Here is a 16,956-nt window from a genome sequence, read left to right as displayed (position 1 = left end):
ATCAACAATTTGATTCTCTATAAGTTAATTAGCCTTTAGAATGCTTTACCCCAAGAGAATTACCTTTCTCTTTAGAAACAGCTGATGTGAAAATAAAAAGTTATTTCCCTCTTAAGATATTCTGGGACATCTTAACATGGATTCAAAGAACATTTTAAATTTCATCTAACCAAATTGGGCCATTATTTTAAAACGAAGAGGCAAGCTGGCTGATTGAAATACTGCAAAGCCATACTTGGATTTTAATTTCTTCTCTCACATTTCAGAGGCTCTACAGAGCTCATCTCCATGTCTGGAGAACTAGCTGCGCTGGCACGAGCAGCGCACATACCCAGAGTAAACACAGTTCGCATCCTGGTTGAGAAATCATGACCCCACTCTCCCTCACAAGAACATCATACACTCCATGTGACTGTCAATTTTAGGCTGCACTTAGATAAAACCAAACGCCACCTAGAAGGGGCATCTGTGGGTAGACTGAGGCTGTGCTTTTCCTCAGTGGCAGTAAAGGTTTGCTCATTACAGGGCTGGAGCTGAGAGGAACACAGGCTGAAGCAACAGGGTCATAGAAGCAAAGTTCCTAATCCTTAGGAGTGACGGAGAATTCTTCACAGGGCAGTACTAAAGGAGGTGTTCTTACCCCAGCCCTCGATGGCAGTATTTCCTTCGGAACTGAAATGTACTGCGGACGACTTTCTCCACCAGCTTGAAGGGCTGCTGGATCCGGGGCTGCTTCAGGGGCTTGAAGTGGACCACTCCCACATCCACCTTGATGGAAGCAAACACATGTCATTTTGTTGCATGGTGCCAACATGCACGTCACATGATGAACACATGATTTCCATCAAGGAAACTTTATGGGCTTCTGTTCCATCTTTTCTAGGCATGTGAGATGCTACACTAGCATTTGCGCTGACTCAGAAATCAGCTGGTTGCATCTGTTCTATAATGACACCCATTAGATCTGTGTTTGATGATTACTTAATTCTGAAATGCAATTTTACAAAGGCCTTTTAAGATCAATCCAAGTAATCATTAAAGTTAGCAAGCGGATAACAGACAGCATGAGGATATTTTATTTAGCATTTGAATGAGTAAAAAATAAGCTATAGCAGCAGTTCTGACTATAAGGCTGGGTTTCAAAATAGAGAAGGCAGAAGGGCCCCCAGGGACCATTTAGTGCTGAGCTCCCCAGAAAGGAAATCAATTAGGATGCCACTTATTTTGGGGACAGACACTGATTAATCAGCTAGACTGAATTCATGATCACTGTCATCTGCACAGCCACATAACTTCCTGGGAACAATGTTAAAGGCCCCAGGGGGTAGACTACAAATAGAAAATGGAAACCAGTAAACATACCCCTTTCTGGTAGTTGAAAGTCACTGCTGAGATTCTTTTTATCAGAAAATAAAACATTTTCAGGCCCATCTGATAAGAGATTACACCCTGCCTCATTCTAAAAATGGACTCCTGGTGATTCAAAATAACAAAAAAAATATTATAGGACAAATGGAGAAATGAAATTAAAGCAGTTATCACACACACAAGTGTGCAGCACAGACTGTGGTCTAGAAGTGGAAGTGTTTACATAACTACTAGCCTCCCAGGAATTAAGTTTGCTACTTAGAACATCATACAAGTTCTACAAAGGCTAAGACAGGACAGCAATTTATGAAGTGTCATGTGTACCTACTTTTCAGAAGGAATTCTGTTTAAGTTCTATCAGGATTATGCTCTCTTGGGAGAATTTGCTTCTAAAGAGCCTTGTCGCTTACAAAACTCTGTAAAATTGGCCTGAAATATATGCAAACAGGGAACACTTTTGTTTTTATGTTGAAGTAGTCCTGGCACATGACACAAGACTGCGGCCAAGGAAGACCTGAAGGTGTGCTCACAGGGCAGCTGGACCCGCTATGCAGGAGCCCAAGGGACCTAAGCAGCTGCTGCTCTTACCCCAAGGGCTTTGGGGTGGCTACAGTTGCACCCACTGCAGTGACTGCCAGCACCATCAGGGTGCTGAGGGCCAACTGAGAGGCCTTTCCATGCTGAAAATGTTTCCTTAAATGCCCCTTACCCTGAGGACTATTAAAGTGAAGATTAGACCCCTCCAGTAATAATCTCACTTTAGAGTGTGATGATCTAAAGTCAACTGTTAATGTCCTTATTAAATTTTAATAGCTTTTCAAATTGTCTTTGATCTGATGCCTGATCAGTTTCTCCCAGTTCAGTGAAACAGTACAACGTGCTTTTGTTAAAAGGCCAGGGCTGTCCTTAGGCCGTCACAGAAGCACAACGGAGCACTCTGAGCAGCGCAGAGAGAAGAGGCCCCTAGGAGGGTGGGGGCGGCCCTCATGATGCAGCTACAAGCAGCAGCCCAGATACACTAGACACCATAGACTCTGCTCACAGACGGAGCATCCCCCACCCCTCTGCTGACAGGGGACCAGACTGTAGGGAAAGAAGCCTCTAGCCATTCCCTAGAAGCCATTCCTCAGCCCTCCATGCCCTTTCCTTCCACCACTGAGCTCACTGGCATCGCTGCCCCACCTGTCACTGCCAACCCCCTACGGCTAACCCCTTCTATCTAATTTCTCCTTATAATCTAAGTTACACCGACAGTTCTGACAGGGATTGTTTCCCATCACCAGCTGTGACCCAACAGCCTACAGGTCTCCAGGGAAAATCTTTTAGTAAAAGATGAGATAAAATTTAAGCTCAACCTTTAAACCCATGAAATATCAAAACTCTTCGTAATCTTCAAACACTATTAAGATCAAAGGCACGAATACAGGGATAAACGCATTCTCCTTCTAATACAGAAAGTGCTGCTTCCAGCTTCCTTACATTTTAAAATTTGGCTTCATTTTTATTTGCATGATTTAATTCCTTTGGGATACAGTTGGTGTTTGCAAATACTGGAAATGTCTAATTTTTGCTTTATTAAAAAAAAAATTTTTAAAACCCTATACCCCATGGAAACTGCAAAAGCAGACATCTAAAGTCTGAATACGAGCCTGATACCCTAAGTGGGCTGCCAGTTACACTGCAGCTACGAGGGAAACTCCACTCACGCAAACGCTGCTCCTCTTCCGCGGAGGAGCCTCCAGGATGCAGTGTGAAGGAGGCCCCTCTGCTTCCCTGGGGAACCTAGACTAGCCTCTTCTCTATCCCTGCCACAATAGCACTTCTTGGAACAATTCTGAATTATGGAGCCCACTTTCTTTAGAACCAGAGGAAAGCTGCTTGGTAACTATGGTAACAGATTTTAAAAAATCCTTACTTATAATTGAATATTTATTTTAAATTACAACCATTATTTTTCTTTCCTTGAGTTTTAAGTCTATTGAAGGGTTTGCTTACAATAAAGAAATCAGTACCTAGGCACTAGATGTTCTTAAAAGTTCTACTTTAACACTGCCAGCACTGTTCCAAACACAGTCTATCAATTTACCAACTGATCTCCAATTATTAACTTTTCAAATTAAAGGATTTATAATGAATTTAAACACATGCCTCTCAAATCTACCAGGATGTCAAGACTGCAGCAGCTGAGGCCAGCAGTTGTGGCTACAAGCAGCTGGAGGCAGATAGCTCCTTCTCCAGCCCCGGTCCCTAGACTGGTTCTGGGCTCATAGCAGCCCTGCGAACGCTGGAGTCCTAGGGCAAGAATCTGAACTCTAGAGCATGCCAACTCAGACACCAGGACACCGATGAATGTACAGCCCAGTTCTTGACTTCGAGGTGATCACCCTGTGCCAGAGGGAAAGGTCTAGAAACAATGCAGGCTGTGGTCTGAGGAAACACCTTGAACACCTGCTACAGTGTTGGACACTATCAAAGGGCATGGCAGGGTGGGAGAATGGGCAGAAGCTGCGATGTAGCAGCCAAGACAGAACCTCACTGCAAGATGACAGCAGGAATGGTGAGAATCAAAGAATGGCCACAAGGAGTAAATGGTCAGACATCAAGAGCAATACAAGGAGGACTCGAGTTCAAGGAGGTACTGTCCTGACAGGTCTGTGTAGAACGGAGTGGGCAGGTCCTGATGGGAGGGGTCAGGGGCTTGGGGGTCATGGTCAGTTTCAAGTGAAATGACAGAGTAAGTGAACACAGTGGGGGGTGCTTGGCGCCTGTGTCCACTTACTTTTCAGGTCCCTAAATCCCTAGACAGTCAACAAAGAAAGTCAGGGTCCTGGCAGGTACAACCTCCCCAGATAAGGATAACTGAGTGACAAGTTGTTGATGCCGATGGTACTGTAATTAACACATTCTGTAGAAAAAAATATTTACAAATACAAATGAAGATCAAATTTCCCAGAAGTGATTTATCCTGCCCATAATCTATGCACCATGTTAGAGCAGAATTTCAGTGGCAAAACTTTAAAACTCACTTTAACAGCATTCCAGGTATTCCAAACCAATGTGTTTAACAAAGGTTGACAGGATACCCATACCTCTTTCTTCAAAGATAACTTGTGCTTGTTAGTGTACCAATGTTAATTTCTGCACAAGTTCTGCTCTACTTTAAGCAGCCGGAGACTGATGCCATGATCACTGCTCCCAAGCGGGCCTGACACTCGCTGGTCTGAGTCCTGGACCTTCCTAGCCCAGGGGTTATCAACACCTGACCAGCTCCTCTTTTGCTGAGGGGTTTCTCTCTCATGTGCTCACGCTGCCCTGCTTCCCAGTTCTGACCTGAACAGCACTGCCTTTATAAAGGGGAATTCCATGACTACTGGATACCCCCTTCCCGTGCTACACCACAAAGTCTGGGGTTCACTGTCCTCCAACGTGTCAGCAGAGATAGAAAAATAAGACAAGTCATGGAAACTGACACCCTTCTAATTTGGCAAGTTAAGTCCACGTGAACCCACCTGGGACTCTAGAGGTTGGGCAGGAGACCCAGGTGTGTGGAAGAGTCCCTCAGGGAGGAAGGCAAACAGGAGGAGGGGGTGAGCCAGTCTGCTGAGCCTGCACTCAGATATGACCAACAAATGAGGATGTTTTAAAAAAAAAAAAAAAACTGTTTTGTTTTTCAACATAATGTGCTGAGAAAGCTATGGCAAGGCCATAATAAATACTGATTTATACTATTTGTGAGATTGAAAAGAAAAAAACTAGGCAGACCTGCAAGTGTCACCATCAAACCCAAAGACAGTCTCGGGATTGTGAAATAATGTGAGGAAGACACAAGACACAACGTGCAGGAACACACCTGACAGGCTGTAAAGGGAGGGCAACAAGCTGCCTTATTAGACATTTGACAACACGCACAAACCAAAAATCCCCATCTTCATTTTTAAGAGTCCTCACCTAGCAATTAATCTACCAACTCCAGTTGTAAAAGTTAGTCTTCAGGCCAAAAAGCCTAAAGGGAATTCCAAAGAACCACAACATGGAGCTTACTAATGGACTGAGAAGCAAATAGCTGATGATGACCGGAACCGAAGAAAAACATTATTTTGGGATTAAGTCAATCACTTTGAACTTGTAGGACTGGACCAGGTAGCTATTGCTCAGTAAGAACAGGTAGTTCTTACTGTGAACTTTCATTATTTCAAAGTTGAAAGGAAAGAAGACATTTTTAAAAAACTAGAGACCCCACTTTTCATTGGAATTAAGCGGGGTAGCCTTTTAAACATGCAATGAAACCAGACCACCGTGCTGGGGCCTCAGGCCTTCCCAGTGCTGCTGATGCCCACCTGGGCATGTGTGAGGAACAGGCCTGGAGCACAGGCTCAGACAAAGGTTGATATTGTTATTACATCTACAATGTTCGATCATATCACCAATTTTTCCAGATTACCATTGCTAAGTAAAATAAGCACACTGTGGAATCACCTGTAATTTTTCCTTAAAAGTAGATAAATGGAAACGTTTTAAAGAAGAAAATAGATGGACTGTTGGGCCACTGGTCAGCTTCCCTGAGGGCCACTCATGGACTGTGCATGAGAAGTAAATGTTTTACATGTAGAGCTATCGGATAGGGGGTGAACGTGTCTCCACTGTTTATCCAGCCCACACGGAAACCATTCGCTGTAAGAGACTGAGAGACACGTTGTGTTCTCAGCAAAGGCCAGGCAGTGTGACAGGTGTGCAAGGGTTTCAAAAAACCTAACATTGTGGGCCTGGCTCCCATTCCTGCTACTGACTCCTTTGACAACTTTTGCAAGTTATTTCTCTGACGCTTGGTTTTCCATTTGTGTAATGAAGATTCTTGTTACCTCACAGGCCTGACACGAGGAGGAAACACCACAGCACTGAGCATTAGGAAGCAGTATATAAAAGGCAGCTAATTTATGAGGTCAAAATGACAAAACTAAAGAGTTGGAAAATTGCTTAATATTACCATCACACTGAGAAAGGGCACTAAATTATGCAAAGCTCACATGTAGTTTAATTAATGTTCTTTTATAAACGGATAATCAGTTACCTGAATTTGTTTATTCAACAAATACTATTGCTCTCCTGCTATGTGTCAGGCGCCATTCCTGGCACAGAGGAATCAACGAAGAACAAGACAGACAGAAACCCCAGGACTTGTGAGGTCTACACCCTAGAGATCTTAGGAAAGAGAGTTATCAAGCACAGAAGGGCTCAGCAGTGCCAGAATTCTGAATCTATTTTGAAGTTCAGAAAAAAATGATTTGTTGATTGAATGGAAGTTGGTATGTGATCACGGATGGTGACGATCCAGGGACGGACAAGTTTGCCACGAAAGGGCGCTGGGAAAGGGGGGGTGGTGTTTAGTTTTGTCCACCAGAGATCTGAAGCTTTATCAGGGATGTTACAACAGCAGCGGGCCAGACAACGGGGGTGATTCAGAGAAGGCAGTTAAGGATCATAAACCCAAGGTCGTAAGATTGGCCTATGGAAGTCTTTGGACTTAAAAGATTTAATTCTCTTTAATGTCCATATTGGGAAAGTTGATGCAGTATATTTCCCTGCATACCTCTACTTTCCTAGCTCATTTTTTACACCAGAAATTCTGGGTTGATTGGAGGTCTATAGTCAATGACTTACTTGCATTTCAGAAGGTTGCCTTTAAAACCAGACCCTATTTTATGGGATAAAGTTCCCACTAAGATTGAAGAGTAGCGAAAATATACTTGACCACAGGTATAGCCATGAAAGCATGCTTAGCCCTTTTATTCCCAGCCAACTGTGTCAGGCTGCAGGCCAGAGGAGGAGCAGGTTGGTCCCTCCACCTGCCTCTCTGCCAGCGGAGTCTGCACCCAGGCCCATGATAGGTGCCAAACCAGTCCAGGCACTAAAGGGGCTGAGAGGGCTGCCACTGACCCAGCAGCAAAAACAGTGGTGTTACTACCAGTGCTTAGAACACAACTCCACTTCATCCAGCATTTACCCCCAAATCACAATATTTCCACGAAATAAAAGAGCACAAGCTTCTATGTCAAAATTACAACACTGGCTAAAAAACCACAGGTATTAGATTTCTAAGAGAAGAAAATAGTATCTTATTAAATATCAGACTTAGAAATCAGCTAACGTCAATAAAACATGGCAGACAAATCTAGAAAAAAATCCAGGTAAGTGCAACATGCATTTTATTATTCACTGCCTAAATGGTCAATATGGCTATTAACAGCTGTAAACGTTTTCTTTTTTTAATCCAATTATGAAATTATCTTCTTTTTCTATAGTGACAATGAATTTATAGCTTACGGGTTTAAAATTACTGAGGAAGAGAAAGAAATAAGAACCCAAAGTAGATGGAGGTGAAATATGTCTATAACATTTTTTATGGTCTAGAAAATCAATATTCGATTTCACAGTTTCATCTACGATGTTTCAGCACCTTGTTCTGGTGTCCTTTCTTCACAACATTCTCTAAAAGTGCCAATTTATTAAGTTGTACTTCAGAAACCTTTCTCAGTGGAAGGAATAACAAGAAAATTCAGTACAACCTTTGCAAGTTATGTACTTGTAGGTTTGTTCAATTCTAGTTAACAATAGCTGCTGGGTTTTCCTTTTTAATATATACATACACACACACAATGAAACTCTCTCTTGAATGTTTGTTTTTGAAGTTACCGATTTTGTGATTCCTAATTTCAGACAAGTCACAAGCACCAGAATAAAAAGAGTCTCATCATTTGCAAAGCACAATCTAGCTAAAAATATTTCAGACCATGTTCTTTAATTGGGATCACAAAATAATGAACTATCTTCCACCATAGATAAAAATTCAAAAATAAATTTTAACGACAGACTAAAACAATATTAAAAGAAAAGCCTGTTGTGAGCACCCCAATAATCCCTCTACAGCGACGCAAAAGCATTTGCAGCCTTCAGGTTTTGACAAATCCTGTTGTAACAAAACTCCCTCCCTTCCCCGCCTCGCCTTTCTTAATTCTCCCACAGCTCAAAAAATGAGACGGAGGACCTGGTATTTATCTTCTAGCACCATCAGCAGTTTTGACCTCTGCAATTTCTATGTTGCTCTTTACTTGGAACTGCAAGTTAACTGTTCGGAGCTTTACCACTAATATTCAGAAGCTGTGAATGAGCATCATGTATGTGGCGTCTCTTCATCAGACCTTACTGGGGCTCACTTGAAGACATCTGACAGACGTGAGTTTAGACATTAAAGGCTACAAACTAAAGGTATGGAGAAACTTCTATAATGCATAGAGACCTAAACAGAGATCTTATATTACTTTCAATTGTAAGTTGTAAGTTTGCCTTCAAATATATAGATCTGATGTAAATAAATCTTATCTGAAAAACAGACTCTACATTTTAATGAAACCCATTACAGACATTCTGAAGGCAAACTGTTCATAAATTTAACATCATGGGTTCTGCTGTATGTAATGTGTTTTGGAACCATGCTATTTGGAACTAAGTTTTTACAAGTCATCCCTTTGCTTTTGTTTACTTTCACAGCCCCTCCCAGCCCCCAAAACAAAGTATGCCTTTATTTTCTACTAGAGAGAAATTTGAGAAAACAGGCTACAAAGTGTGTCAAGCTTGTGGTAGAGAGAGTAAAAATTTTCATAGCAATAGAAAAAAGATGCCGGCCTATTTTTACAGAAAGAAAAGAACAGTAACCTTCATTTTGGAGAATTCTTTCTGCATAAGTTCTCTAACAGAAGAATTTAAAGTCCAATATTCAACAGTAATCGAGCCCTATGTTATTAACTGAAAGCAATGTCGTATTGTTTACACTAATTTTGGCCACCTGCAATTTATCACTGCCAGTACTTGTTACTTAAGATGAACAAGCTGTCTGCAAGTCTCAAATACTCTGAAATTTATAAAATATACTGATTAATGGGAAAAAGGTTGTAATTGGGAGGCTGAACATAGGCTGATCAACACATATAGGTCATTCAATCAAAGTAAAAGTAAAGAGGTGAACTGTTCTCTTCAGACGTTAACAGCAGTCTCACGCATGAACAAGCCCTAAGCTGACACAGGTCTAGGAAGGCAGTAATTTAGTGAGCTGGCTGGAGTCTGAAACGTTAAAACCCAAACCTGAAAATAGCTATTACGAAAATATAAACTTGTGCTTCATTTTTTCCTAGAAACTTTAACTTTTGCTCCCAGACATGAAAACAAAATGGGAAAACAGCAAAGAAATCTACAGTGTCAGCAGCTTAATGATGCTTTAAGCCTGACTCTGAAGAACTTAAAATTTCAGGGAAATTCACTCTACATTTGTAGGATTTTCATGAAAACTATGCCTATAATGAAGCAATGGAATTCAGACAGCCCAGTATTTAATTTCTTAGAGATGACATAACTATGGAAATGTTCTAATGTGGGCACTTTTAACATGGGCATCACTAGTGTTACTGCAGACATTTAACAAAGGCGAGGCATTGCCCTCCTCCATGAGTCTCTGAAGCTAAGCCATCTGCCCTGTCAGTATCCCCTGGACATTTTCCCTGGTAGAAAAGGAACAAATGTAGTAGCTATGGCGCTTTTTGCATAGCAGATGTAGCATTTTTCCCTGCTTCCTAAAGGAAGCTCACAGGGGGACCTGTATCGAGAAGAGCATGGGAAAGAGGAGAAAAAGTACAGGATGGAGTGAGGCACAGGGACAGAAAAGACTGGAACTGCTAAACAGCTGCTGCCTGAGAGGCTATGGGGTGATTTACTGCCTGTATGTCTTTATCTGAAAAGATGATAATACACAAGATTATATCCAGAATTCTTTCAGTTCTAAGAGTCTAAAAATAAGTCTAAGGAAGGAAGAGAAAAAAAAAATCTAATGTCAATAAATATCAATTTCCACATGATATGAAATAAACATATTAATAACAATGTCAATTATAATTTGAGTACTTTATTGGTTAGACACTGTTCTAAGCCCTTAAGATGCACTAACGTACTGACCTCCACGGCACAGGCCTGTCATCCTGTCCACTTTCCACAAGAGAAGGCTGAGGCAGAGAGGTTCCGGAAAGTCAGGACGTGAGACTGGGCTGCCTTTTGTGAATTAGGAGTCATGACGGGGCTGCTCTAATACACCATTGAAAAATTAACCCAGAAACACAAAAAGCCAGTGTCGCTGTGTTCCGAAGCCATTATACTTCTTTCAAAGGCAGCAGTAAGTGCTGCCTGATTAAAACACAGTCCAGTCACAAAATGCCTTTTCTTCTCTTGAAAATAAGTGGTAGATTCTTTCTGGTATCTTTTCACAAACAATGAGCCATGTGCTGAGCTTGGCATGCATTTTCCCTACTTGCCTTACACAGAACCACTCCTGAACTACTTCTGAACTGCTGAGAACTGGTTTTGCAGCAGGCACTTCATTTGGATCAGGAAGTGATTCTGATCCCAAAGAAAAAGGTTCTCACATTCTCATGAGGGACAGACAGTGGCTAACCCATTGCAGTTCTGTGTACCTGAACCTGAGGTGAAACAAGGGCAAATGGAGGTAAGGATTTTGCAAATGGGTATTAACTGGCAATCAGGCATAATCACACCAGTTCTATCAACCCCTTTCTATTACTCTCCACAAGCAATTCACCTGGGTCCTGGCCTCGCATATGGTGGGTGCTAAGTAATTTTTTCCAAATTAAGGCCAGTTTCTGAATACTTAACTCTTTCCTAGCGTATATTTGTATCATTTTTTAAGAGAGGTGTTTAAACTATTCATGTCTTCTTATAAAGTATTCTAATTTAAAGAAAAAACTTTAAAACTTGCAATGCTATTAAAATTCCTTATCAGATCCTACAGCTGGAACCTGATATGTCTGAATCTCCTAGCCAGGCACATGCCTGCTTTACAGACAGCGCCAGCATCAATCAAGTTTTAAAAAGAGCAGAGGACGGCGCTTTCCTCCGGCTGTGCACCACACACCACTGTGGCCATCTTTCAGGGAGGGCTGTCCTCGGGGCCTGCGGTGAGCTTTTCCCCTGCAGCATCCTCCTTCACCTCAGGGTCATTCAGGTGTGTTCCCGGCTCCTGCTGCACATGGAAGCCTTTTTGTTTAGTCTACTGTCCTTCACCCCTGACCTTGTCTTTTTTCCCCAGCCTTTGTCACTTGGTTCGTGTGGGCCCAGAAGCAGCTAGTTTTGACCCAGCGTCATCATCGAGCACCAGGACTCTCTCGGTGGACAAAGGGAGCAGGAAGGTCATGGCATCAGCAGGTCTCCAACTTTTTGCTTTCGTTCTGGCTCTATCTGGGGTCTCTGGAGTGCTCACAGCCACTCTGCTGCCTAGCTGGAAGGTGAACGTGGATGGGGGCTCCAACATCATCACAGCCATTGTACAGCTCCACGGGCTGTGGATGGACTGCACGTGGTATAGCACTGGGATGTTCAGCTGCACCCTGAAATACTCCATGCTGTCACTCCCCACCCACGTGCAGGCGGCGCGGGCCACCATGGTGCTGGCCTGCGTACTGTCTGCTATGGGGATCTGCACTTCCGCTGTGGGAATGAAATGTACTCGATTAGGAGGGGACAGAGAAACCAAGGCTCTGGCTTCTGTTGCTGGAGGTGTCTGCTTCATGGCTGCAGGGATCTCTGGCCTAATACCAACAGTGTGGTACACGAAGGAGATCATAGCTGACTTTTTGGACCTGACAGTTCCAGAAAGCAACAAACATGAGCCCGGAGGGGCTGTTTACATTGGATTTATTTCAGCCATCTTGCTCTTTATCTCTGGTCTGATTTTCTGCACTTCCTGTATGAAAAAGCATCCAGAAGCTTGGCTCTACCCACCCAAGCAGCAACCTATTTCCACCAAACAGCCAGAGGGCAACTCAGCATACAATCTGAAGGATTATGTGTGAATAACTGTGAAGCATGGGGAAATTTTAGAAGGTGATGTGACTTTTGTCTTTATTTTACTTAAAAAGAAAGCCCCTTAAATTATGTTTTACTTTCTCTAAAGAATATAAAATATTTTATAAATGATGTGGTTTAAAATGTGAACAAAGTATCACGCACAGGTCCATAAAAAATAAGATTAATTTTTCATTACTATTTTCATGTTTTAGCTTAAGATTTATAATTGAAAGGGACTCGTATTTAATAAGATAATTAAATGACAGTTCTTGCTCTTTTTAAGATAACTTGTTGATACATCTTCTGAATTGGCACTTAAATGGATTTTATATAATATCTAAAATTCCAAGTATAAAAAGCCTGGTGTTGAGCCAGGGTCTCTTGTTGCATCTTCTTTGCAATAACTTGCTCTGTCTTCAAGTCCTAAAGTCTGACAGTGCATTACGGACAGAGAGCTCTCTACCTTTTCTGATGCTGCCGAAACCAGCTGCCTGAGTGTCTCACCTATGATGTCCCCACCTCTACGGACACTTGTGAGAGTCGACAATGTAGGACATTCAAAGATTAGGTAGAGCTAAAGAAAAAGTTGTCTCCAGCTCTCGGTTATTGTAAATAATGCTGCAATAAACATGGGGGTACATATTGATCTTCAAATTAGTGTTTTGTATTTTTGCATAAAGACTCAGAAGAGGATTGTATGGAATTTCTATTTTTCCTTTTTTGAAAGTACTTCCACTGTTGGTTTCAAAATAGCTGCGTCAATTTACATTCCCACCAACAGTGTACAAGAATTCCCTTCTCTCCACATCCTCTCCAATACTTGCTTCTTGTCCTTTGAATAACGGACATTCTCATAGGCAGGAGGAGAATCTTACTGTGGCTTTGATTTGCATTTCCCTAATAGTAAGAAATAGGAGTGTCTCTGTGTGCCTGTTTGTCAGCTGTAGGTCTTCTTCGGAGAAGTGTTCATTCAGATCATCTACCCCTTTTTTAATGAGGTTGCTTATCTGGTGTTCAGTTGTATGAGCTCTTCTTATACTGGGGACATAATCACTTATTGGATGTATAATTTGATGCTATCTTCTCCCATTCAGTGGGGTGCTTACCTACAGACCAGGTGTATGTGTGCACGTCTCACAAAGCTGAAGAAATCATCTAGTAATTCGGGTAAGTGAAGATTTAAATTAGGTCAGGAAAAATAAGTGATGCCAGAAGTTAGTGACTGGTGGCAGGGATAAAGGCGAAAGGGGGACTCAGAATGATTTGCAGGCGTAGGTCTGTAGCCGGGGCAGGTGAAGGTGTCCCCAGTCAGCATACTGAATACACGTGGCGGAGAAGGCCTGGGGTGTGTAGACTGAAGTAAGTTCAGTTTGGATCCAGTGTTTTCTCATGGCATTTCTTTTTTCACTCTATTTAGGCATCCGGCTTCAGCATATATTAACGTTGACTCTTGAGGATTTGTCATTGCGATTTTGCAGACTCCTGTGCATTTCTCTTCATTACCTCCAGTAACCTTTGTTCATTTCATTGCACTTTATACATATATAAAAGTGTCATCTGCAAAAATGCAATTTTGTTGCTTCCTGCCTTGGATTTATAATACTTCTTGCTCATTTTTTTCTTGAGTAGTTGTAAGAGTATAATCAGTATGAGATTGTAACAGTAATTATTTTGTTTCTATTCAACACAACTCTTTTTTTTTTTTTTAGAAAGATGACCCTGGTAATTCACTAATTGTAAAACTGGCTTTTAGTTTACATATTTATTTTTATTTTCAACCTACCCACTTTCAAAAAGAATTTGAGGCAACTTAGTAGTAAGATCGAAAGACTGAAGTTACAAGAAAAGACAGAAAGAAAGCCATTAATTAATCCTGGCCAGAGGTTACTGAAAGCAATGAAATAGGAAGCTTACTTAGAGCCTCCCAGGATGCAGAGCAGAGATCGCCTAAGGAATCTGCCAAAAGGCTGGTCTGCTAGGAAAAAGCTACAGAGGCTGCTGCAAGCAAGACCAGAGCCTTGCTTCTGGCCCACCTCAGCCCCTCGCTCCCTGTGCAGCAGGGTGTAGACACCACCGCTCTTAGGAGGAGGCCAGGAGCCAATGAACTGAGCACAGACAGGTACAAAAGACCCTCCAGGGCCTCCCCGGTGGCGCAGCGGTTGAGCGCTGGGTTGCGAAGCTGCCCGCAGCCTCTGCGGCGCCGGTTCGATCCCCGGCTGCTCCCCGGCCACCGGAGGAGGGTCCCGCATGGCGTGCAGACCTCTCCTGCCGCCCGCTGCTCCCCTCAGCAGTGTACTTCGGTCCTTTTGCCTGCTCTGCTCCCCGCTCTGGCTCTGGTGAATTCTCTCACCCTCCCGCACTTCTGAATGTACCCAGTGCTTGTATGTATATATGCATAAATCAATCAATCAATAAAAAAATAATAAGTTGACAAAAGTTATTAAAAGATTAAAAAAAAAAAAAAAAGACCCTCCACCTCCATGGGGCAATTTGTACCCTGGAATTCTCTCCTAGTTCTCACAGGCGCAGGCTGAAGCTCACTTTCAGGGAGCACAGTATCTCCCCTTCGCTTCTTTCCCCTCTGTATTCTGCTGCTTCCTCCACTCTTGCTCTCCAGAGAACACTCCATGCATAACCTTTCACAAAAGGCCTTAGCTTATCTTGTCCACATAAAAAACTATCTCAAAACGGATTAAAGGCTTGGATAGTAAGACCTAAACCATAAAATACATAGAAGAAAACATAAGGACAACAGTTCATGACACTGGCTTCAGGGGTATCTTTGGGGACTTGACTCCAACAAGAGTAACAAGCAAAAACAAACAAATGGGACTACATCAAAACAAAAGGCTCTGCACAGTGGAAGAAACTATCATTAAAACAAAATCTCGTACCATATGGGAGAAAAATATCTGCACATCATACATTTGACAGGGGGCTGATTGATATGCAAGAGCTACAAAGAAGTCACACCACTCAAGAAAATGAAATAAAAAACCCAATCAAAAAATGGACAGAAGGCTAAACAGAGGCTTCTCCAAAGACATAGAGATGGCCAACAGGCACATGAAAAATTGCTCATCATCGCTTATCACAATGAAAACCAAAACCACAGTGAGATACCACCTCACACCTGTGAGAATCGCCCTTTTATAAAAGACCAGACACAACAAGTGTTGGCGAGGATGTGGAAATAAAAGAACCTTCCTGCATTGTTGGCAGGAATGTAGACTGGCCCAGTTCCTATGGAAAATAGGTGGGAAATTTCTCCAAATATTAAAAATAGATCTACCATACGATCCATTTCATTCTTAGGTATCTACCCAAAGTATGCAAAAACTAATTCAAAGGGATGTATGCTCTCCTGCAGCACTGTTTAAAATAGTCAATTCACAGAAATGACCTAAGTGCCCAAGGACAGAGGAGTGGATAAAGAAGATGTGGCATATACACATGGTGGGATACTACTCAGTTATTTGCAACAACATGGATGGAACTGGACACGAGTACGTTAAGTGAAATAAGTCAGAAGAACGAGACAAATAGATGATTTCACTCTTTTGTGAAATATAAAGAAACAAAACAAAGGAAGATAAAACTAAACTCAAAACCAACCCTAGAAATCTGACTGCAGAACTGAGACTATCAGCAGGGTAGGGTGGGTGGTAGGAAGTGAAGCAGGGAGGGGGCTCAATAGAATACGGTAGAGCATTGAGAGAGTCATGCCTGTGTGTGTCTTAAAAATTATAGCCCACAATAGCTATAGTACAACTGAATCTATAAATATTTATGGTTATTATAATAGTAACCATCTTCCACTGCCTGTCTCTATATGCTAGACGCTCACATTAGGAGCATGCCATCGCTTAGCAATAATCCTTCAACGGCAGCATTACTGCCCCTACTTCGGATGTGTCAAAACTCAGCCAATTAACTTGATTAAGTTCTTATAACTAGGATAGTTTTGGACTGCAAGAGTCCATACTTCTTCCAGGACGGCATGTCATCTCCATCACTGTCAATCAAATGAGTCTTGCAATTCTATGATTGCCTGTAAGTTTCTTTTCTACTAAGGTGAGAACACAGGATAGAGGTTAGATATTAAGATCGTCCATTCCATTGGAAGGATGTTGGATTATAAGACTCTTGACCATATTTTATAAAGGCAAAAAGATGACAGAATTTAAGGATTAGTGAACAGCTCAAAATTGAGTGCCGTGCAGAAAAGCTGAAAAAATAATTATTCTGGAGCTCTAGAAACAAGTGGATTCTCAACGGTCTTCAGAGCAACCTTAAGAAACTTAAGGAACAAGTTTTCTTCTTTCATGAAAACACTTTTTATTATGAATCTGCACTATTAAAAGAGGTGCTTTGTGTTATAAATTGGTGAAATAATTTTATTAACACTGAAATAAACAAAATAAAAAAATCCTAACTTAAAATCTATATACCACAAACTCCAGGAGTTTAAGAAACACTAGAGCAGACTAGTCTAACTTTAAGAACCTATGAGGTTGTTTTTTCTGTAGCTAGCAAAGAATTTTGGGTTCAATTTTGGGGATTGCACTAGAGAAGTTAGAAAGCAGAGTTTGGCAGGAATTGAACTATTCAGAACATGGTAATAATAGTTCCACCAATCACGAAAGTTCTGCCATTAAAGCTTGATTAGTTAATTCAAAGCCCAAT

General features: G+C 41.8%; 2 protein-coding genes across 11 annotated transcripts in view; one reads left to right on the top strand and one right to left on the bottom strand.

Moving 5' to 3' along the window:
* The window catches only part of TFB1M (transcription factor B1, mitochondrial), a 72,435-nt gene that overhangs the window by 15,564 nt on the left and 39,915 nt on the right, over positions 1–16,956 (bottom strand). For all 10 annotated transcript variants that reach the window (XR_008552829.1, XR_008552830.1, XR_008552823.1 and 7 more), the window contains exon 6: positions 641–768. Coding sequence is in view for 2 of the 10 variants with exons in the window: in XM_037520628.2 (XP_037376525.1) it covers positions 641–768 (128 nt within the window). In the remaining 8 variants the exon portion in view is untranslated. The remainder of the gene's footprint in view (positions 1–640; positions 769–16,956) is intronic.
* On the top strand, positions 11,543–12,300 carry CLDN20 (claudin 20). Its single transcript, XM_037520630.1, has one exon. It carries the CDS (start codon positions 11,616–11,618, stop codon positions 12,273–12,275), a length of 660 nt encoding a protein of 219 aa, XP_037376527.1. The 5' UTR covers positions 11,543–11,615; the 3' UTR covers positions 12,276–12,300.

This window comes from Talpa occidentalis, unplaced genomic scaffold, assembly GCF_014898055.3.
Source record: "Talpa occidentalis isolate TD23 unplaced genomic scaffold, MPIMG_talOcc4v2.1 talOcc4.2, whole genome shotgun sequence".
NCBI lineage: Eukaryota > Metazoa > Chordata > Mammalia > Eulipotyphla > Talpidae > Talpa > Talpa occidentalis.
Note: the sequence above shows the minus strand (reverse complement) of the source record. Positions and strands in the feature narration are given on the sequence as shown.

Excerpts from the sequence above, each read along its gene's own strand:
- CLDN20 (XM_037520630.1), top strand. The coding sequence starts at position 11,616 with ATGGCATCAGCAGGTCTCCAACTTTTTGCTTTCGTTCTGGCTCTATCT.